Source organism: Nerophis lumbriciformis, linkage group LG28, assembly GCF_033978685.3.
Source record: "Nerophis lumbriciformis linkage group LG28, RoL_Nlum_v2.1, whole genome shotgun sequence".
NCBI classification, from domain to species: domain Eukaryota; kingdom Metazoa; phylum Chordata; class Actinopteri; order Syngnathiformes; family Syngnathidae; genus Nerophis; species Nerophis lumbriciformis.
The window spans coordinates 8,321,993-8,348,916 of NC_084575.2; the positions used below are offsets into that span (position 1 = coordinate 8,321,993).

The 26,924-nt window shown below is 38.7% G+C and overlaps 1 protein-coding gene across 1 annotated transcript; it reads left to right on the forward strand.

The window, feature by feature from the left end:
- The first annotated feature begins 3,062 nt into the window (after positions 1 to 3,062).
- LOC133570705 (uncharacterized) lies at positions 3,063 to 26,349 on the forward strand. Its single transcript, XM_061923400.2, has 2 exons — positions 3,063 to 3,285; positions 24,713 to 26,349. The coding sequence occupies exons 1-2, from the start codon at positions 3,063 to 3,065 to the stop codon at positions 26,140 to 26,142; spliced, it is 1,653 nt and encodes a 550-aa protein (XP_061779384.1). The 3' UTR covers positions 26,143 to 26,349.
- The last annotated feature ends 575 nt before the right edge of the window (positions 26,350 to 26,924 follow it).

Here is a 26,924-nt window from a genome sequence, read left to right on the forward strand (position 1 = left end):
CATTTTATTCGGTATAGGGCAGGGCCGACATCCGGGCAACTGAGCTACATACGGGTTCTTCGAGCCATAGCAACCTGACTGGCGTTGAAAACAAACCGTCGCCATTACTCTTTAACCTGTCGACCTGCGCTGATTAAACCCGTCATTCTGCCTCCAAAATGCCAAAAAACTGTGTTGTTTTTGGTTGTGCAAACCCTAACTGGAAACAGGGAAAACAAAGGTCGTATTTTGTTCTGCCAAAGCGTGCTAAAAGCCCACAGGGACGAGACAAATGGCTCGCAGCTTTACACCGGGAAAACGAGGACGGTTCTCACTGGAGTCCCCCAAAATCCCGGGTCGTGTGTTCGGATCACTTCGTTTCTGGTAAATATAAGGAACAAAAATCCACCTTCTTAACCACAACTTGGCTATACCGTCCATGCTAATGTTGAACCCGTTGAATTTTTACTGAATAACGTTCGACAGCTGAAGTTGTTGTTGTTGCACAACAATAACATACGGTATAAAGGCTATTTCCAGTAATTCAGCAAATAATAAATCATAATACTGAACTGAATTTGAATGAGCTCTCTACAGATATAATAAATATACAGATACTGGTAGCCACCGTGTCATCCTTATTATCATTTATCAACATACCTTGGGTGATTTAACCATTTTTATGTGATTTATTCGTTATATAACAACCGAAGCTAACAACCAACCTGGTGCGCTTGTGAGGTAGACATAAAGATTTCCAAATTCCATGTCCGGCCATTGTGTAGGATTATCAGTCCACGCATCTGCTGGAAGGCGGTAAGGGCAGTCGTTTAATCCAACTACAGAACATTTTAACTCGTATCTTAACCTAGCCTCACTGGAAAGACTATTTACATAATCATATTCCATTTAGAACAGTTTAAAATGCCGTGAAACCTCGTTAAATGCCTTTTCTGTCAATGCTGTGTTCGCTGTGAGCTGGTTTGTTTTCAACGAATTCAATATGGCGACCGCGTTGCTAGGGGATTGGCAGGCGGAAGTGACGTAGGTCCGCCCTCGCCTATAGCACTTTTCAGTGCACTCAAAGACGCTTTACAGGATAACAATTTAAATTATTATTATTATGACAGTGTAATACAGTGTATTACACATACATTGCAGTAGTCTACTTTGTGTTGGTGCTAACTTTATTAGCAATAAATACAAATTATGTTGTTTGCACGCACTTCTATTACCTTGATGACATCCATCCATCCATTTTCCGACCGCTTGTCTTTTTTCGGGATTGGGGGGGGGGGTGCTGGAGCCTATCTCAGCTGCATTCGGGCGGACATATCATGAAAATTCAATCAACTGATGCTTGTTATTACGAATACACTATTTGCACGATTGTAAATGATTATATATTTAAGTAAATATTTAATGAAATAAATGTTAAATAATAAAAATGGCTTTAATATACTGTACACAAATTGAACATGCATCAATATTTTGTTTGTAATCGAATCATGTGGTACCCAAATATTCTCAAAAAAAAAAAAAAATATATATATATATATATATATATATATATATATATATATATATATATATATATATATATATATATATATATATATATATATACACTATCTTTCCAAAAGTATTTCGCCACCTGCCTTTACTCACATAAGAACTTTAAGTGCCATCCCATGGAATTGTCCAAAATGTTTTGGTATCCTGGAGCATTCAAAGTTCCTTTCACTGGAACTAAGGGGCCAAGCCCAACTCCTGAAAAACCAACCCCACACCATAATTCCTCCTCCACCAAATTCCACACTCGGCACAATGCAGTCCGAAATGTAGCGTTCTCCTGGCAACCTCCAAACCCAGACTGGTGGATCAGGTTGCCAGATGGAAAAGCGTGATTCATCAGTCCAGAGAAGGTGTCTCCACTGCTCTAGAGTCCAGTGGTGACATGCTTTACACCACTGCATCCCACGCTTTGCATTGGACTTTGTGATGTATGGCTTAGATGTAGCTGCTTGGCCATGGAAAGCCATTCCATGAAGCTCTCTGCGTTCTGTACGTGGGCTAATTGGAAGGTCACATGAAGTTTGGAGCTCTGTAGCAACTGACTGTGCAGAGAGTCTTTGCACTATGCTGACCTCTCTATCAGTTCACGTGGCCTACCACTTGGTGGCTGAGTTGCTGTTGTTCCCAAACTCTTCACTTTTCTTATAATAAAGCCGACAGTTGACTTTGGAATATTTAGGAGCGAGGACATTTCACGACTGGATTTGTTGCACAGGTGGCATCCTATGACAGTTCCACGCTGGAAATCACTGAGAGCGGCCCATTCTTTCACAAAATGTTTGTAGAAACAGTCTCCATGCCTAAGTGCTTGGTTTTATAAGTGATTAGCACACCTGATTGTCATCATTTGGATGAATGGCCAAATACTTTTGTCAATATAGTGTATACATATATATTCTCACGCCAGCACATTTCTTAAGGTGTGAGTGAGGTTCAACCAACATACTATCGCACGGCCACACTCGCTGGCACTTGTTACACGTGCTTCGCTACACTTCTGTTGTTTTTTTGTTGGGTTTAAGAATGTTGCTTTCGCAGAAGGAAGAACGAGGAGAGAATATTGTGCGTAAAAGTAAAGCCAACCGATCACAGCTCTGCAGTCCTGGTCACCGTTGACGTGAGTTCGGACTATTTTGGAGGTGCACGTGACACGTCAAGTTTGGCTGGTAAGTTGGTAGTGGGAGGAGCGAGTTGGCGTCACTCGATGCTGCAGCACAATGAAACTTGTATCTGTGCAGACTGACTTAATGCAATCATGACGGTATTAAAATCCCAGCAGGAGGTTTTCTATAAGTTGTTATTTTTTATCAATAATTTATGTAAATGCAAAAAACAAGATCAATTACACAATTCAAAATAATCAATAACTGATGATTATTCCATGTGTAGAAGAACATCACCAGAAAGTGGTGTCTGTCCACTTGGAAAATATTATATTTGATAGACTAAAAAATATTTGACACATCTGAGCTGAAGTTTGTTTGTGTTGTCTTGCGGGCGTCCAACAGATGAACACTCGTCAAGACGAACGTCCCCTTCAGCAGCAGGAGGATGCACATTCCCCCCACATTAAAGAAGAAGAGGAGGATCTCTGGGTTACTCAGGAGGAAGAGTTTCTTCCAGGGCAGGAGGAGACTGATCTCAGCAAGTTTCCACTGACTATTGTCTCTGTGAAGACTGAAGAGCATGAAGACAAAGCACCTGAGTCCTCACAGCTTCATCACAGTCCAAGTAAGCACATATTTTATTCTCAGGGCATTCAATCCATCACAACTGGACTGTTCACTTTGTCTTAGAAGACTAATCCAAGTAGGCTTCATCACTTCATGCTCATACACTTCAAGTCTTAAATCTAATCATTGGAATTTAGAGGGGAACTGGACATTTTTGGGGAATTTATTCTATCGTTCACAATCATTATAAAAGACATGAGGGTGGATATATAGAAATAAATAAATCACATTCTAACTAGGGCTGGGCGATATGGCCTTTTATTAATATGTGGATATGTTTAATCCATGTCACGATACACCATATATATGTGGATATGTTTAGGCAATGTCACGATACACCATATATATGTGGATATGTTTAGGCCATGTCACGATACACCATATATATGTGGATATGTTTAGGCCATGTCACGATACACCATATATATGTGGATATGTTTAGGCCATGTCACGATACACCATATATATGTGGATATGTTTAGGCCATGTCACCATACATCATATACTGTATATGTGGATATGTTTAGGCCATGTCACGATACACCATATACATGTGGATATGTTTAGTCCATGTCACGATACACCATATATATGTGGATATGTTTAGTCCATGTCACCATACACCATATATATGTGGATATGTTTAGTCCATGTCACGATACACCATATATATGTGGATATGTTTAGGCCATGTCACGATACACCATATATATGTGGATATGTTTAGTCCACGTCACGATACACCATATATATGTGGATATGTTTAGGCCACTTTACGATACACCATATATTTGGATATGTTTAGGCCACGTCACGATACACCATATATATGTGGATATGTTTAGGCCATGTCGCGATACACCATATATATGTGGATATGTTTAGTCCATGTCACGATACACCATATATATGTGGATATGTTTAGGCCATGTCACCATACACCATATATATGTGGATATGTTTAGTCCATGTCACGATACACCATATATATGTGGATATGTTTAGGCCATGTCACGATACACCATATATATGTGGATATGTTTAGGCCATGTCACCATACACCATATATATGTGGATATGTTTAGTCCATGTCACCATACACCATATATATGTGGATATGTTTAGGCCATGTCACGATACACCATATATATGTGGATATGTTTAGTCCATGTCACCACACACCATATATATGTGGATATGTTTAGTCCATGTCACGATACACCATATATATGTGGATATGTTTAGTTCATGTCACGATACACCATATATATGTGGATATGTTTAGGCCATGTCACGATACACCATATATATGTGGATATGTTTAGTCTACGTCACGATACACCATATATATGTGGATATGTTTAGGCCACTTTACGATACACCATATATTTGGATATGTTTAGGCCACGTCACGATACACCATATATATGTGGATATGTTTAGGCCATGTCGCGATACACCATATATATGTGGATATGTTTAGTCCATGTCACGATACACCATATATATGTGGATATGTTTAGTCCATGTCACGATACACCATATATATGTGGATATGTTTAGTCCATGTCACGATACACCATATATATGTGGATATGTTTAGGCCATGTCACGATACACCATATATATGTGGATATGTTTAGTCTACGTCACGATACACCATATATATGTGGATATGTTTAGGCCACGTCACGATACACCATATATATGTGGATATGTTTAGGCCATGTCGCGATACACCATATATATGTGGATATGTTTAGTCCATGTCACGATACACCATATATATGTGGATATGTTTAGTCCATGTCACGATACACCATATATATGTGGATATGTTTAGTCCATGTCACGATACACCATATATATGTGGATATGTTTAGTCCATGTCACGATACACCATATATATGTGGATATGTTTAGGCCATGTCACGATACACCATATATATGTGGATATGTTTAGGCCATGTCACCATACACCATATATATGTGGATATGTTTAGGCCATGTCACGATACACCATATACATGTGGATATGTTTAGGCCATGTCACGATACACCATATATATGTGGATATGTTTAGTCCATGTCACCACACACCATATATATGTGGATATGTTTAGTTCATGTCACGATACACCATATATATGTGGATATGTTTAGGCCATGTCACGATACACCATATATATGTGGATATGTTTAGTCTACGTCACAATGCACCATATATATGTGGATATGTTTAGGCCACTTTACGATACACCATATATTTGGATATGTTTAGGCCACGTCACGATACACCATATATATGTGGATATGTTTAGGCCATGTCACGATACACCATATATATGTGGATATGTTTAGTCCATGTCACGATACACCATATATATGTGGATATGTTTAGTCCATGTCACGATACACCATATATATGTGGATATGTTTAGTCCATGTCACGATACACCATATATATGTGGATATGTTTAGTCCATGTCACGATACACCATATATATGTGGATATGTTTAGGCCATGTCACGATATGTTTAGGCCATGTCACGATACACCATATATATGTGGATATGTTTAGTCCATGTCACGATACACCATATATATGTGGATATGTTTAGGCCATGTCACGATACACCATATATATGTGGATATGTTTAGGCCATGTCACCATATACTGTATATGTGGATATGTTTAGGCCATGTCACGATACACCATATACATGTGGATATGTTTAGGCCATGTCACGATACACCATATATATGTGGATATGTTTAGTCCATGTCACCATACACCATATATATGTGGATATGTTTAGTCCATGTCACGATACACCATATATATGTGGATATGTTTAGTTCATGTCACGATACACCATATATATGTGGATATGTTTAGTCCATGTCACGATACATCATATATATGTGGATATGTTTAGTCCATGTCACGATACACCATATATATGTGGATATGTTTAGTTCATGTCACGATACACCATATATATGTGGATATGTTTAGGCCATGTCACGATACACCATATATATGTGGATATGTTTAGTCCATGTCACGATACACCATATATATGTGGATATGTTTAGTTCATGTCACGATACACCATATATATGTGGATATGTTTAGTCCATGTCACGATACATCATATATATGTGGATATGTTTAGTTCATGTCACGATACACCATATATATGTGGATATGTTTAGGCCATGTCACGATACACCATATATATGTGGATATGTTTAGTCCACGTCACGATACACCATATATATGTGGATATGTTTAGGCCACTTTACGATACACCATATATTTGGATATGTTTAGGCCACGTCACGATACACCATATATATGTGGATATGTTTAGGCCATGTCGCGATACACCATATATATGTGGATATGTTTAGTCCATGTCACGATACACCATATATATGTGGATATGTTTAGGCCATGTCACCATACACCATATATATGTGGATATGTTAGGGCCATGTCATGATACACCATATATATGTGGATATGTTTAGGCCATGTCACGATACACCATATATATGTGGATATGTTTGGGCCATGTCACGATACACCATATATATGTGGATATGTTTGGGCCATGTCACGATACACCATATATATGTGGATATGTTTAGGCCATGTCACCATACACCATATATATGTGGATATGTTTAGGCCATGTCACCATACACCATATATATGTGGATATGTTTAGGCCATGTCACCATACACCATATATATGTGGATATGTTTGGGCCATGTCATGATACACCATATATATGTGGATATGTTTAGGCCATGTCACGATACACCATATATATGTGGATATGTTTGGGCCATGTCACGATACACCATATATATGTGGATATGTTTAGGCCATGTCACGATACACCATATATATGTGGATATGTTTAGTCCATGTCACGATACACCATATATATGTGGATATGTTTAGTCCACGTCACGATACACCATATATATGTGGATATGTTTAGGCCACTTTTGTCATGTCTGTGCGATCATGTCTTGTTTTAGTAATGTTCGATTTTATTTTTGGACTTTTTGTGCACTTTTGTTTTGTTTTGTCACCATAGTTACCCATTACTTTCACCTGTCATGTCACACACCTGTTTTGAGTCACGCACCTGTTGTTAATCATGTCTGTGTTATTTAAGCTTTTCATTTTCTGTTGTTCGTCCTGGTGTCATATCCTTTCTAACCCTGCTATCCTCTCGTTTCAAGCCCTGTTCACGGTCCCATGCCACAGTAAGTGTTTTGTTATTTCGTGTTCAGTTTCTGCCTTTGTGCAAGTTTTGTTTTCATTCGCCAAGTTTTTTTTACCTCCGCCATTGTGCGCGCTTTTCGTTTATTCCTTTTTTTGATAATAATAAATAAATCATGTACCCACCTTCAAGCCATGTCCGATCCAAATTCTCTTGCATCTTGGGAAAACAAAAATTCCACTGTCCAAGTCGTGACATTTTTACGATACGCCATATATTTGGATATGTTTAGGCCACGTCACCATACACCATATATATGTGGATATGTTTAGGCCACGTCACCATACACCATATATATGTGGATATGTTTAGTCCATGTCACCATACACCATATATATGTGGATATGTTTAGGCCATGTCACGATACACCATATATATGTGGATATGTTTAGGCCATGTCACGATACACCATATATATGTGGATATGTTTAGGCCATGTCACGATACACCATATATATGTGGATATGTTTGGGCCATGTCACGATACACCATATATATGTGGATATGTTTAGGCCATGTCACGATACACCATATATATGTGGATATGTTTAGTCCATGTCACGATACACCATATATATGTGGATATGTTTAGTCCACGTCACGATACACCATATATATGTGGATATGTTTAGGCCACTTTTGTCATGTCTGTGTGATCATGTTTTGTTTTAGTAATGTTCGATTTTATTTTTGGACTTTTTGTGCACTTTTGTTTTGTTTTGTCACCATAGTTACCCATTAGTTTCACCTGTCATGTCACACACCTGTTTTGAGTCACGCACCTGTTGTTAATCATGTCTGTGTTATTTAAGCTTTTCATTTTCTGTTGTTCGTCCTGGTGTCATATCCTTTCTAACCCTGCTATCCTCTCGTTTCAAGCCCTGTTCACGGTCCCATGCCACAGTAAGTGTTTTGTTATTTCGTGTTCAGTTTCTGCCTTTGTGCAAGTTTTGTTTTCATTCGCCAAGTTTTTTTTACCTCCGCCATTGTGCGCGCTTTTCGTTTATTCCTTTTTTTGATAATAATAAATAAATCATGTACCCACCTTCAAGCCATGTCCGATCCAAATTCTCTTGCATCTTGGGAAAACAAAAATTCCACTGTCCAAGTCGTGACATTTTTACGATACGCCATATATTTGGATATGTTTAGGCCACGTCACCATACACCATATATATGTGGATATGTTTAGGCCATGTCACCATACACCATATATATTTGGATATGTTTAGGCCACGTCACCATACACCATATATATGTGGATATGTTTAGGCTACGTCACGATACACCATATATATGTGGATATGTTTAGTCCATGTCACCATACACCATATATATGTGGATATGTTTAGTCCATGTCACCATACACCATATATATGTGGATATGTTTAGGCCATGTCACCATACACCATATATATGTGGATATGTTTAGTCCACGTCACGATACACCATATATATGTGGATATGTTTAGGCTACGTCACGATACACCATATATATGTGGATATGTTAAGGCCACGTCACGATACACCATATATATGTGGATATGTTTAGGCCATGTCACCATACACCATATATATGTGGGTATGTTTAGTCCATGTCACGATACACCATATATATGTGGATATGTTTAGGCCATGTCACGATACACCATATATATGTGGATATGTTTAGTTCATGTCACGATACATTATATATATGTGGATATGTTTAGTCCATGTCACGATACACCATATATATGTGGATATGTTTAGTCCATGTCACGATACACCATATATATGTGGATATGTTTAGTCCATGTCACGATACACCATATATATGTGGATATGTTTAGTCCATGTCACGATACACCATATATATGTGGATATGTTTAGGCCATGTCACGATACACCATATATATGTGGATATGTTTAGTTCATGTCACGATACATTATATATATGTGGATATGTTTAGTCCATGTCACGATACACCATATATATGTGGATATGTTTAGTCCATGTCACGATACACCATATATATGTGGATATGTTTAGGCCATGTCACCATACACCATATATATGTGGGTATGTTTAGTCCATGTCACGATGCACCATATATATGTGGATATGTTTAGTCCATGTCACCATACACCATATATATGTGGATATGTTTAGGCCATGTCACCATACACCATATATATGTGGATATGTTTAGTCCACGTCACGATACACCATATATATGTGGATATGTTTAGGCTACGTCACGATACACCATATATATGTGGATATGTTAAGGCCACGTCACGATACACCATATATATGTGGATATGTTTAGGCCATGTCACCATACACCATATATATGTGGGTATGTTTAGTCCATGTCACGATGCACCATATATATGTGGATATGTTTAGGCCATGTCACGATACACCATATATATGTGGATATGTTTAGTTCATGTCACGATACATTATATATACGTGGATATGTTTAGTCCATGTCACGATACACCATATATATGTGGATATGTTTAGTCCATGTCACGATACACCATATATATGTGGATATGTTTAGTCCATGTCACGATACACCATATATATGTGGATATGTTTAGTCCATGTCACGATACACCATATATATGTGGATATGTTTAGGCCATGTCACGATACACCATATATATGTGGATATGTTTAGTTCATGTCACGATACATTATATATATGTGGATATGTTTAGTCCATGTCACGATACACCATATATATGTGGATATGTTTAGTCCATGTCACGATACACCATATATATGTGGATATGTTTAGGCCATGTCACCATACACCATATATATGTGGGTATGTTTAGTCCATGTCACGATGCACCATATATATGTGGATATGTTTAGGCCATGTCACGATACACCATATATATGTGGATATGTTTAGTTCATGTCACGATACATTATATATATGTGGATATGTTTAGTCCATGTCACGATACACCATATATATGTGGATATGTTTAGTCCATGTCACGATACACCATATATATGTGGATATGTTTAGTCCATGTCATGATACACCATATATATGTGGATATGTTTAGTCCATGTCACGATACACCATATATATGTGGATATGTTTAGGCCATGTCATGATGCACCATATATATGTTGATATTTTTAGTCACGACACACTATATATATGTGGATATGTTTGGGGCGGCATGGCGTAGTGGGTAGAGCAACCGTGCCAGAAACCTGAGGGTTGCAGGTTCGCTCCCCGCCTCTTACCATCCAAAAAAAAAAAAATCGCTGCCGTTGTGTCCTTGGGCGGGACACTTCACCCTTTGCCCCCGGTGCCACTCACACCGGTGAACTGAATGATGAGTGATAGGTGGTGGTCGGAGGGGCCGTTGGCGCAAATTGCAGCCACGCTTCCGTCAGTCTACCCCAGGGCAGCTGTGGCTATGAAAGTAGCTTACCACCACCAGGTGTGAATGATTGATGGGTTCTACATGTAAAGCGACTTTGGTTACTTAGAAAAGCGCTATATAAATCCCAGTTATTATTATTATTATTATTATTATTATGTTTAGGCCATGTCACGATACACCATGTATACGTGGATATGTTTAGTTCAGGTCACGATACACCATATATATGTGGATATGTTTAGTCCATGTCACGATACACCATATATATGTGGATATGTTTAGTCCATGTCACGATACACCATATATATGTGGATATGTTTAGGCCATGTCACGATACACCATATATATGTGGATATGTTTAGTCCATGTCACCATACACCATATATATGTGGATATGTTTAGTCCATGTCACCATACACCATATATATGTGGATTTGTTTAGTCCATGTCACGATACACCATATATATGTGGATATGTTTAGTCCATGTCACGATACACCATATATATGTGGATATGTTTAGGCCATGTCACGATACACCATATATATGTGGATATGTTTAGTCCATGTCACCATACACCATATATATGTGGATATGTTTAGTCCATGTCACCATACACCATATATATGTGGATTTGTTTAGTCCATGTCACGATACACCATATATATGTGGATATGTTTAGTCCATGTCACCATACACCATATATATGTGGATATGTTTAGTCCATGTCACGATACACCATATATATGTGGATATGTTTAGGCCATGTCACGATACACCATATATATGTGGATATGTTTAGTCCATGTCACCATACACCATATATATGTGGATATGTTTAGTCCATGTCACCATACACCATATATATGTGGATTTGTTTAGTCCATGTCACGATACACCATATATATGTGGATATGTTTAGTCCATGTCACCATACACCATATATATGTGGATATGTTTAGTCCATGTCACGATACACCATATATATGTGGATTTGTTTAGTCCATGTCACGATACACCATATATATGTGGATATGTTTAGTCCATGTCACGATACACCATATATATGTGGATATGTTTAGGCCATGTCACGATGCACCATATATATGTGGATATGTTTAGTCCATGTCACGATACACCATATATATGTGGATATGTTTAGGCCATGTCACGATACACCATATATATGTGGATATGTTTAGTCCACGTCACGATACACCATATATATGTGGATATGTTTAGGCCATGTCACGATACACCATATATATGTGGATATGTTTAGGCCATGTCGCGATACACCATATATATGTGGATATGTTTAGTCCATGTCACGATACACCATATATATGTGGATATGTTTAGGCCACGTTACGATACACCATATATATGTGGATATGTTTAGGCCACGTCACGATACACCATATATATGTGGATATGTTTAGGCCATGTCACCATACACCATTTAATGTATATTTCGATATGTTTAGGCCATGTCACCATACACCATATACATGTGGATATGTTTAGTCCATGTCACGATACACCATATATATGTGGATATGTTTAGGCCATGTCACGATACACCATATATATGTGGATATGTTTAGTCCATGTCACGATACACCATATATATGTGGATATGTTTAGGCCACGTTACGATACACCATATATATGTGGATATGTTTAGGCCACGTCACGATACGCCATATATATGTGGATATGTTTAGGCCATGTCACCATACACCATTTAATGTATATGTGGATATGTTTAGGCCATGTCACCATACACCATATATATGTGGATATGTTTAGGCCATGTCACGATACACCATATATATGTGGATATGTTTAGGCCATGTCACGATACACCATATATATGTGGATATGTTTAGTCCACGTCACGATACACCATATATATGTGGATATGTTTAGGCCATGTCACGATACACCATATATATGTGGATATGTTTAGGCCATGTCGCGATACACCATATATATGTGGATATGTTTAGTCCATGTCACCATACACCATATATATGTGGATATGTTTAGTCCATGTCACCATACACCATATATATGTGGTTTTGTTTAGTCCATGTCACGATACACCATATATATGTGGATATGTTTAGTCCATGTCACGATACACCATATATATGTGGATATGTTTAGGCCATGTCACGATACACCATATATATGTGGATATGTTTAGTCCATGTCACCATACACCATATATATGTGGATATGTTTAGTCCATGTCACCATACACCATATATATGTGGATTTGTTTAGTCCATGTCACGATACACCATATATATGTGGATATGTTTAGTCCATGTCACCATACACCATATATATGTGGATATGTTTAGTCCATGTCACGATACACCATATATATGTGGATATGTTTAGGCCATGTCACGATACACCATATATATGTGGATATGTTTAGTCCATGTCACCATACACCATATATATGTGGATATGTTTAGTCCATGTCACCATACACCATATATATGTGGATTTGTTTAGTCCATGTCACGATACACCATATATGTGGATATGTTTAGTCCATGTCACCATACACCATATATATGTGGATATGTTTAGTCCATGTCACGATACACCATATATATGTGGATATGTTTAGGCCATGTCACGATACACCATATATATGTGGATATGTTTAGTCCATGTCACCATACACCATATATATGTGGATATGTTTAGTCCATGTCACCATACACCATATATATGTGGATTTGTTTAGTCCATGTCACGATACACCATATATATGTGGATATGTTTAGTCCATGTCACCATACACCATATATATGTGGATATGTTTAGTCCATGTCACGATACACCATATATATGTGGATTTGTTTAGTCCATGTCACGATACACCATATATATGTGGATATGTTTAGTCCATGTCACGATACACCATATATATGTGGATATGTTTAGGCCATGTCACGATGCACCATATATATGTGGATATGTTTAGTCCATGTCACGATACACCATATATATGTGGATATGTTTAGGCCATGTCACGATACACCATATATATGTGGATATGTTTAGTCCACGTCACGATACACCATATATATGTGGATATGTTTAGGCCATGTCACGATACACCATATATATGTGGATATGTTTAGGCCATGTCGCGATACACCATATATATGTGGATATGTTTAGTCCATGTCACGATACACCATATATATGTGGATATGTTTAGGCCACGTTACGATACACCATATATATGTGGATATGTTTAGGCCACGTCACGATACACCATATATATGTGGATATGTTTAGGCCATGTCACCATACACCATTTAATGTATATTTCGATATGTTTAGGCCATGTCACCATACACCATATACATGTGGATATGTTTAGTCCATGTCACGATACACCATATATATGTGGATATGTTTAGGCCATGTCACGATACACCATATATATGTGGATATGTTTAGTCCATGTCACGATACACCATATATATGTGGATATGTTTAGGCCACGTTACGATACACCATATATATGTGGATATGTTTAGGCCACGTCACGATACGCCATATATATGTGGATATGTTTAGGCCATGTCACCATACACCATTTAATGTATATGTGGATATGTTTAGGCCATGTCACCATACACCATATATATGTGGATATGTTTAGGCCATGTCACGATACACCATATATATGTGGATATGTTTAGGCCATGTCACGATACACCATATATATGTGGATATGTTTAGTCCACGTCACGATACACCATATATATGTGGATATGTTTAGGCCATGTCACGATACACCATATATATGTGGATATGTTTAGGCCATGTCGCGATACACCATATATATGTGGATATGTTTAGTCCATGTCACCATACACCATATATATGTGGATATGTTTAGTCCATGTCACCATACACCATATATATGTGGATTTGTTTAGTCCATGTCACGATACACCATATATATGTGGATATGTTTAGTCCATGTCACGATACACCATATATATGTGGATATGTTTAGGCCATGTCACGATACACCATATATATGTGGATATGTTTAGTCCATGTCACCATACACCATATATATGTGGATATGTTTAGTCCATGTCACCATACACCATATATATGTGGATTTGTTTAGTCCATGTCACGATACACCATATATATGTGGATATGTTTAGTCCATGTCACCATACACCATATATATGTGGATATGTTTAGTCCATGTCACGATACACCATATATATGTGGATATGTTTAGGCCATGTCACGATACACCATATATATGTGGATATGTTTAGTCCATGTCACCATACACCATATATATGTGGATATGTTTAGTCCATGTCACCATACACCATATATATGTGGATTTGTTTAGTCCATGTCACGATACACCATATATATGTGGATATGTTTAGTCCATGTCACCATACACCATATATATGTGGATATGTTTAGTCCATGTCACGATACACCATATATATGTGGATTTGTTTAGTCCATGTCACGATACACCATATATATGTGGATATGTTTAGTCCATGTCACGATACACCATATATATGTGGATATGTTTAGGCCATGTCACGATGCACCATATATATGTGGATATGTTTAGTCCATGTCACGATACACCATATATATGTGGATATGTTTAGGCCATGTCACGATACACCATATATATGTGGATATGTTTAGTCCACGTCACGATACACCATATATATGTGGATATGTTTAGGCCATGTCACGATACACCATATATATGTGGATATGTTTAGGCCACGTTACGATACACCATATATATGTGGATATGTTTAGGCCACGTCACGATACACCATATATATGTGGATATGTTTAGGCCATGTCACCATACACCATTTAATGTATATTTCGATATGTTTAGGCCATGTCACCATACACCATATACATGTGGATATGTTTAGTCCATGTCACGATACACCATATATATGTGGATATGTTTAGGCCATGTCACGATACACCATATATATGTGGATATGTTTAGTCCATGTCACGATACACCATATATATGTGGATATGTTTAGGCCACGTTACGATACACCATATATATGTGGATATGTTTAGGCCACGTCACGATACGCCATATATATGTGGATATGTTTAGGCCATGTCACCATACACCATTTAATGTATATGTGGATATGTTTAGGCCATGTCACCATACACCATATATATGTGGATATGTTTAGGCCATGTCACGATACACCATATATATGTGGATATGTTTAGGCCATGTCACGATACACCATATATATGTGGATATGTTTAGTCCACGTCACGATACACCATATATATGTGGATATGTTTAGGCCATGTCACGATACACCATATATATGTGGATATGTTTAGGCCATGTCGCGATACACCATATATATGTGGATATGTTTAGTCCATGTCACGATACACCATATATATGTGGATATGTTTAGGCCACGTTACGATACACCATATATATGTGGATATGTTTAGGCCACGTCACGATACACCATATATATGTGGATATGTTTAGGCCATGTCACCATACACCATTTAATGTATATTTCGATATGTTTAGGCCATGTCACCATACACCATATACATGTGGATATGTTTAGTCCATGTCACGATACACCATATATATGTGGATATGTTTAGGCCATGTCACGATACACCATATATATGTGGATATGTTTAGTCCATGTCACGATACACCATATATATGTGGATATGTTTAGGCCACGTTACGATACACCATATATATGTGGATATGTTTAGGCCACGTCACGATACGCCATATATATGTGGATATGTTTAGGCCATGTCACCATACACCATTTAATGTATATGTGGATATGTTTAGGCCATGTCACCATACACCATATATATGTGGATATGTTTAGGCCATGTCACGATACACCATATATATGTGGATATGTTTGGGCCATGTCACGATACACCATATATATGTGGATATGTTTGGGCCATGTCACGATACACCATATATATGTGGATATGTTTAGGCCACTTTACAATACGCCATATATTTGGATATGTTTAGGCCATGTCACGATACACCATATATATGTGGATATGTTTAGTCCACGTCACGATACACCATATATATGTGGATATGTTTAGGCCACTTTACGATACACTATATTTGGATATGTTTAGGCCACGTCACGATACACCATATATATGTGGATATGTTTAGGCCATGTCGCGATACACCATATATATGTGGATATGTTTAGTCCATGTCACGATACACCATATATATGTGGATATGTTCAGGCCACGTTACGATACACCATATATATGTGGATATGTTTAGGCCACGTCACGATACACCATATATATGTGGATATGTTTAGGCCATGTCACCATACACCATTTAATGTATATGTGGATATGTTTAGGCCATGTCACCATACACCATATATATGTGGATATGTTTAGGCCATGTCACGATACACCATATATATGTGGATATGTTTGGGCCATGTCATGATACACCATATACCGTATTTTCCGCACTATAAGGCGCACCGGATTATTAGCCGCACCTTCAATGAATTACATATTTCATAACTTTGTCCACCAATAAGCCGCCCCGGATTATAAGCCGCGCCTACGCTGCGCTAAAGGGAATGTCAAAAAAACAGTCAGATAGTTCAGTCAAACTTTAATAATATATTGAAAACCAGCGTTCTAACAACTCTGTCCCAAAATGTACGCAAATGTGCAATCACAAACATAGTAAAATTCAAAATGGTGTAGAGCAATAGCAACATAATGTTGCTCGAACGTTAATGTCACAACACACAAAATAAACATAGCGCTCACCTTCTGAAGTTATTCTTCATTCGTAAATCCTTCGAATTCTTCGTCTTCGGTGTCCGAATTGAAAAGTTGGGCGAATACGGGATCCAAAATGGCCGGTTCCGTCTCGTCGAAGTCACCGGAGTCAGTGTCACTGTTGTCCAGCAGTTCTGTGAATCCTGCCTTCCGGAAAGCTCGGACCACAGTTGTGACCGAAATATCTGCCCAGGCATTTACGATCCACTGGCAAATGTTGGCGTATGTCGTCCGGCGCTGTCTGCCCGTCTTAGTGAAGGTGTGTTCGCCTTCGGAGCTGTGTGAAAAAAGCCACCCGGCCTCTTCGCGTAAACTTCCCTTAACCACTCGCTCATCTTTTCTTCATCCATCCATCCCTTCGAGTTAGCTTTTATGATGACGCCGGCTGGAAAGGTCTCTTTTGGCAAGGTCTTCCTTTTGAATATCACCATGGGTGGAAGTTAGCATGGCAAGCTAGAACCACAGTGAAGGATGACTTCTCATTCCCTGTGGTGCGAATATTCACCGTACGTGCTCCCGTTCCACAGTGCGGTTCACAGGAATATCAGTTGCTGTGAAATACGGTAGTAATCCGTGTGCGGATGGAGAGATTGCGTCTTTTTATGAACCGGATCCTTGTCGCTTAGTAGGAGCCATTTTGTGGTCTTTACAGATGTAAACAGGAAATGAAACGTACGGTGATATCCGCGCGTTTTTTCTTCTTCTTCCGGGGGCGGGTGGTTGCTTACAGTAGAAGAAGAAGCGCTTCCTGTTCTATGGGGGCGGGTATATATATGTGGATATGTTTAGGCCATGTCACGATACACCATATATATGTGGATATGTTTAGTCCATGTCACGATACACCATGTATATGTGGATATGTTTAGTCCATGTCACGATACACCATATATATGTGGATATGTTTAGTCCACGTCACGATACACCATATATATGTGGATATGTTTAGGCCACTTTTGTCATGTCTGTGTGATCATGTTTTGTTTTAGTAATGTTCGATTTTATTTTTGGACTTTTTGTGCACTTTTGTTTTGTTTTGTCACCATAGTTACCCATTAGTTTCACCTGTCATGTCACACACCTGTTTTGAGTCACGCACCTGTTGTTAATCATGTCTGTGTTATTTAAGCTTTTCATTTTCTGTTGTTCGTCCTGGTGTCATATCCTTTCTAACCCTGCTATCCTCTCGTTTCAAGCCCTGTTCACGGTCCCATGCCACAGTAAGTGTTTTGTTATTTCGTGTTCAGTTTCTGCCTTTGTGCAAGTTTTGTTTTCATTCGGCAAGTTTTTTTTACCTCCGCCATTGTGCGCGCTTTTCGTTTATTCCTTTTTTTGATAATAATAAATAAATCATGTACCCACCTTCAAGCCATGTCCGATCCAAATTCTCTTGCATCTTGGGAAAACAAAAATTCCACTGTCCAAGTCGTGACATTTTTACGATACGCCATATATTTGGATATGTTTAGGCCACGTCACCATACACCATATATATGTGGATATGTTTAGGCCACGTCACCATACACCATATATATTTGGATATGTTTAGGCCACGTCACCATACACCATATATATGTGGATATGTTTAGGCTACGTCACGATACACCATATATATGTGGATATGTTAAGGCCACGTCACGATACACCATATATATGTGGATATGTTTAGTCCATGTCAGGATACACCATATATATGTGGATATGTTTAGGCCATGTCACGATGCACCATATATATGTTGATATGTTTAGTTACGATACACCATATATATATGGATATGTTTAGGCCATGTCACGACACACCATGTATATGTGGATATGTTTAGTTCAGGTCACGATACACCATATATATGTGGATATGTTTAGTCCATGTCACGATACACCATATATATGTGGATATGTTTAGGCCATGTCACGATACACCATATATATGTGGATATGTTTAGTCCATGTCACGATACACCATATATATGTGGATATGTTTAGTCCATGTCACGATACACCATATATATGTGGATATGTTTAGTCCATGTCACGATACACCATATATATGTGGATATGTTAAGGCCACGTCACCATACACCATATATATGTGGATATGTTTAGGCCATGTCACCATACACCATATATATTTGGATATGTTTAGGCCACGTCACCATACACCATATATATGTGGATATGTTTAGGCTACGTCACGATACACCATATATATGTGGATATGTTAAGGCCACGTCACGATACACCATATATATGTGGATATGTTTAGTCCATGTCACGATACACCATATATATGTGGATATGTTTAGGCCATGTCACGATGCACCATATATATGTTGATATGTTTAGTTATGATACACCATATATATGTGGATATGTTTAGGCCATGTCACGACACACCATGTATATGTGGATATGTTTAGTTCAGGTCACGATACACCATATATATGTGGATATGTTTAGTCCATGTCACGATACACCATATATATGTGGATATGTTTAGGCCATGTCACGATACACCATATATATGTGGATATGTTTAGTCCATGTCACCATACACCATATATATGTGGATATGTTTAGTCCATGTCACGATACACCATATATATGTGGATATGTTTAGTCCATGTCACGATACACCATATATATGTGGATATGTTTAGGCCATGTCACGATACACCATATATATGTGGATATGTTTAGGCCATGTCACGATACACCATATATATGTGGATATGTTTAGGCCATGTCACGATACACCATATATATGTGGATATGTTTAGGCCATGTCACGATACACCATATATATGTGGATATGTTTAGGCCATGTCACCATACACCATATACCGGTATATGTTTAGTCCATGTCACCATACACCATAGATATGTTTAGTCCATGTCACCATACACCATATATATGTGGATATGTTTAGTCCATGTCACCATACACCATATATATGTGGATATGTTTAGGCCATGTCATGATACACCATATATATGTGGATATGTTTAGGCCACATCACGATACACCATATATATGTGGATATGTTTAGGCCATGTCACGATACACCATATATATGTGGATATTTCCCCTTAGCCTTGAATGAACACTTGATGCATATAATCACAGCAGTATGATGATTCTATGTGTCTACATTAAAACATTCTTCTTCATACTGCATTAATATATGCTACTTTTAAACTTTCATGAAGAGAGGTAAATCACAACTAAGTCAATTTAGCAAAAGTGTATTTATTAAACAGTTATTAAGCAGTGGCACAAACATTCATGTCATTTCAAAACAGAAAGTGCAAGATTGTCAGAGACATTTTAAAACAAGCTATTAGTGCACTTTTGTGCATGATGTCACTAAGATGACATATCAAAACAACACTAAATTAAAGTGCACTTTTTGTACAGAACGCCACTACAATAGTTTAAAACAAATAAAGTGCACTTTTGTGCATGATGTCACACAAGATATTTCAATAAGTGTCAAATAAAAATGAGCTGCATAATAGGAAATCAAATAGTGTATGTCCTTCACTATGTGGTAGGTTCCTGCGGACGTTATCTCCTTCTGTTGTTGACTATTTGTTTCATACGGTGTTGATCTGGAGATGGTTGCTTGGATATTTTGTGGGTGGGGCACCGAACGGAGATGTTGACATGCAGAGTTTCAAGCACTCCTCATTCTCTAGCGGGTGACTTTTCAAATGATGCTACATTAGCGGTGCTGCTACTTTTTGTAGCAACGCTTTTGCCGCATACTTGTTCACCATCTACCCGCTTGAAGCCAAACCACTGCCAGATGCTGGACTCACTGCTGTTTGTCTTGGGAATAAATTATTCCTTCATTTGTTACCAGATTCGCACCTTCTTTCTCTTGTATTACCACTAGCACCACTGGTGAGCTACTTCCTCGCCTTGGTGCTGGTGAAAGATTATTCCAGATCATGAATTGTGCCTTTCACCTGGATAGTAGAAGGATGAGGACGTACTCTCTCAAGTTGGTATTATTTGACAGCCAATTTAGACCCGGCAATGGCAAACGACACGAAAAGACGCTTGGCTTCACCCCCCTTTTCCGTGCGAGGATTATGAATAATTTTTTATCTAAACGAGAATATAACCACATTCTGTCAGTCTGCGTCATAGTGACAAGAGACCTTGTATAGTAAGTACTGTTTTATTATATTTATTGGATCTTATGAAGTCTGCATTGTAGAGCTGCAGCTATCGAATATTTTATTAATCAAGTATTCTATAAAAAATCCCGATCGATTAATCGAGTAATTGATCAAATCATATTTTTGCTTAAAAAAAAGATATATGTTTTGTCCTGTCCAGCTTCTCAGGCAAATCATGGAGTTGATGTAGATGCCCATATCGGCTGTACAAATTTACTTTACAAAAGAGAAGTGTGGGATACTTCTCTTGTTGCCTTATTTGTATTTTGACTTTATTAAATGGATTTATCTTATTATTTGGTGCAGCCGCAGTTCCATTATTAACTTAGTAGTTGTGTCATCGGATTTGCGGCCTCATGTTTTGGACACTCGGGTGAAGAGAGGGGCGGAGCTTTCTACCAATCACCACCTGATGGTGAACTGGCTCCGATGGAGGGGGAGGATGCCAGACGGACCTGGCAGGCCCAAACGCATTGTGAGGGTCTGCTGGGAACGTTCAGCAGAATCTCCTGTCAGAGAGAGTTTCAATTTCCACCTCCGGAAGAACTTTGAACATGTCACGAGGGAGGCACTGGATATTGAGTCCGAGTGGACCATGTTCCGTGCCTCTATTGTCGGCTGATTGGAGCTGTGGTCTCAAGGTGGTTGGTGCCTGTTGTGGCGGTAATCCTAGAACCCGCTGGTGGACACCAGCAGTGAGGGATGCCGTCAAGCTGAAGAAAGAGTCCTATCGGGTCCTTTTGGCTCATAGGACTCCGGAGGCAGCGGACAGGTACTGACAGGCCAAGCGAAGTGCGGCTTCAGCAGTCGCGGAGGCAAAAACTCGGACATGGGAGGAGTTTGGGGAAGCCATGGAAAACGACCTCCGGACGGCTTCGAAGCGATTCTAGTCCACCATCCGCCGCCTCGGGGGGGGGGGGGGGGAGGAGCAGTGCACTGTCAACACCGTGTATGGTGAGGATGGTGTACTGCTGACCTCTAATGCGGCTGTTGTGGATCGGTGGAGGGAATACTTCGAAGACCTCCTCAATCCCACCAACACATCTTCCTATGAGGAAGCAGTGCCTGGGGAATCTGTGGTGGGCTCTCCTATTTCTGGGGCTGAGGTTGCCGAGGTAGTTAAAAAGCTCCTCAGTGGTGGATGAGATCCGCCCAGAGTTCCTTAAGGCTCTGGATGCTGTGGGGCTGTCTTGGTTGACAAGACTCTGCAACATCGCATGGACATCAGGGGCGGTACCTCTGGACTTATTGCCTGTAAACAATCACAAAATCATCAAAAAATATACAATACAAAATATCGATCAAACCACTGTATCAACCTTATACTGATATTATACTTGGTATTGTTACTGTCAATTTTTGTGTCGATCGAACCACATTTTTTTAAATTTAAGAGGGTTTGTGTGGGTCATTAAAAAGCATTAAAGGCATTGAATAGACTGTGCATAAATTAAGGCCTTAAATGGTATTAAAAAGCATTAAATACGATGTCCAGAGGCATTCAAATATTCATGTAATCGTAGGCCGGGACCGATATAAATGAAAATAAACCTAATAACTTCATTGTTGCTGTCATCAATACATTGCTTTGTCCGTGTGTTTCCTTCTTGGTCTCTGGATTTTAAACTGGACTAAGGTCTCACTCTGTGCATGGCTCTCAGCACCTGAGCATGTTAATTCCACAGCAGACTTACATGAACAAAGTAAGTTATTCACAACCTTTGGTTCGGCTACTTGCAATTCTCCTCTACACATTTTCCTAGTGTTGGCGACACTCACTTTAATGTTAGAGATATGCCTGTTTTATGATTCTTTAATTTTGGGCCTTTTAAATTTCAGCATGTCTTCGTCTATTTGTGTCAAGCAGGTGAAATTAGGTCTGAAAACCTTTGACAAGTGGACTTCATGTCCATTAGGTCTTTTCAAAGTGTAGAATACCATCCGCCCTAAACAGAATATTCTACTTTGAAAGTAAACTGGATCATTTATTTTGTGTTTATGCATGACTTCTTGTCCCACACAAGCAGATTTTAGCTCAATTGAACCGCCTTGTTGTGTCGACCACTAAATATAGAAGCCAGGCGGTGGAAACTGACACATTGACTTCAAAACAAAAAAATGGAACGAGTCTGTCGCCGTGGCGCCGCCGTTCCACATCTAGTGGAAATCCCCGGTTACACTTACAAACGTTGCTTAGCGAGATAAAAGAAGAAACCATACTTCGGGTTTATGGCACGTAGCAAAAGGAAATGCACTTTCAACCCACTGCACTCGCAGTGAGCGAACTCGACCACAAGGTAGCGCCATAGCAGAGACAACAATACAGAATACAGATTTACAATGTAAACGACCTAATCTTTTCTCCAACTTTATACATCATACCTCAGGCAGAAGGGAATTTATGACAATACAGATTTTAGGCCATATTGCCCACCCCTCGTAAAACGTTGTCTTCTCTTCCTGTGAATGATGTTGTAAACAGAAGTGTGTTGGTTTTCAGGCCAATTCATACATTAACTTGTTATTTTAAGTACATGTGAACTTACTAAATGCCTCATGTGACTGAGCAAATCTGGACATTTCTCATGCATGTTTGTCATTTTGTGTCCTGCAGACGTCTGTGAAGAACAACTTATGCCTGAAAAACAGGAGAATAGCTTCAGGATGTTGAAGGAGGATCCACCAAAGAGGAAGACCAGGCACCACGGACCCTCTGGCGTCTCCTTTTCCTCTTTGACACAGACCCTTCCCTGTAAAAAGGAAGAGGAAGACTCACTGACCCCCCACATTAAAGAGGAAGAGGGAGAACACAGCATCAGTCAGGAGGGAGATCATATTGAAGGACTGGTGGAGTTCCTAGTGACTGGTGTCCCTGTGAAGAGTGAAGATGATGAGGTCAAAGGTGAAAGTGAGGAGAAGAGAGAGGCGGAGCCTCCAAGCAGCAGCTCAACACAACACATGACAACAGAAGCTGATGGAGACCACTGTGGAGGATCACAAGCAGACAAGATCTTAGCTCCACTATCAGATAGTGAGGACACAACGTCACACTCTCCTGACACTGATGATGAAGACTCTAAAGATGATGCAACATGTCACACTGACAACACTCACTTCACATGTTCTCACTGTCACAAAACTTTTAATGACCGTTGCAATATGAAAAGACACATGAGAACACACACTGGTGAAAAACCTTTTTCTTGTTCAATCTGTGGTAAAGGTTTTACACAAAGTCAATATCTGAAAGTACACATGAGAGCGCACACTGGTGAAAAACCCTTTTCCTGTTCAAACTGTGGTAAAGGTTTTACACAAAGTCAATATTTGAAAGTACACATGAGAAGACACACTGGAGAAAAACCTTTTTTCTGTTCAACCTGTGGTAAAGGTTTTACACATAGTCAATATTTGAAAATACACATGAGAACACACACTGGTGAAAAACCTTTTATCTGTTCAATCTGTAGTAAAGGTTTTACACAAAGTCAAGATTTGAAAGTACACATGAGAACACACACTGGTGAAAAACCTTTTATCTGTTCAATCTGTAGTAAAGGTTTTACACAAAGTCAATATTTGAAAGTACACATGAGAACACACACTGGTGAAACACCCTTTTCCTGTTCAACCTGTGGTAAAGGTTTTACACAAAGTCAAAATTTGAAAACACACTTGAGAGTACACACTGGTGAAAAACCCTTTTCCTGTTCAACCTGTGGTAAAGGTTTTACACAAAGTCAAGATTTGAAAGTACACATGATAGCACACACTGGTGAAAAACCTTTTTCCTGTTCAACCTGTGGTAAAGGTTTTACACAAAGTCAATATTTGAAAGTACACATGAGAACACACACTGGTGAAAAAACTTTTTCTTGTTCAACCTGTGGTAAAGGTTTTACACTAAGTCAGCATTTGAAAAGACACATGAGAACACACCCAGGAGAGAAAGTGTTGAGTTGCAGTGTGTGTGGTGAAAGATTCTCTTATAACTACCAGTGTAAGAAACACAAGTGTGCTGGTGAGAACAGCAGCAGCAAATGAAACTGCAGGATTTGAAATAAACTGTCAAGACTTTAATGTTGACTTTCTGACAACATCAGCACATATAACATGTGTGACATTGTTGTTTGTGTAACTATCTTGTTAATATTCTCCTACATTTTTTTTTAACATTGATGTTCCAGGTAATCTTATTTTCAGTGAAGGTTTAGGATAGCCAAATATAAGCTTTGGCTTCAGCCTATTCTTTTTTCGGTCACGCTTTTTCTTTTCTTTTCCTTTTGTGTGTAAATGTGTATGATTTTTATAAATGTATAGTCTGTACTCTTAAACTGGTCACACACAATGGTTAATGGTTGACGGTTGATTATATGACCGAAATAAACGTATTTCATTAATTCATTCATTCATTCATTCATTTATAGATTAGATTGTTTGAAATATGGAAGTATTACATAAATATAATTCTTTTCACTTCACTTGGGTATAAAAATAACTTCCCAAAAAATGCTCAGTCGCTATTTACAGTATATTCTCTCTTTATCTTATTTACTTATTTACCCTACATATATCCAGCAGCCCCCTCACATTAAAGAGGAAGAGGAGGATCCAAAGTCCCCACCCCCCACACACACACATTAAAGAGGAAGAGGAGGAAGTGTGGATCACTCAGGAGGGAGAGTGTGTTGTAGGGCAGGAGGAGGATGTGTCAGCAAGTTTCCACTGACTGTTGTCTCTGTGAAGACTGAAGAGCATGAAGACAAAGCACCTGAGTCCTCACAGCTTCATCACAGTCCAAGTAAGCACATATCATTTTATTCTCA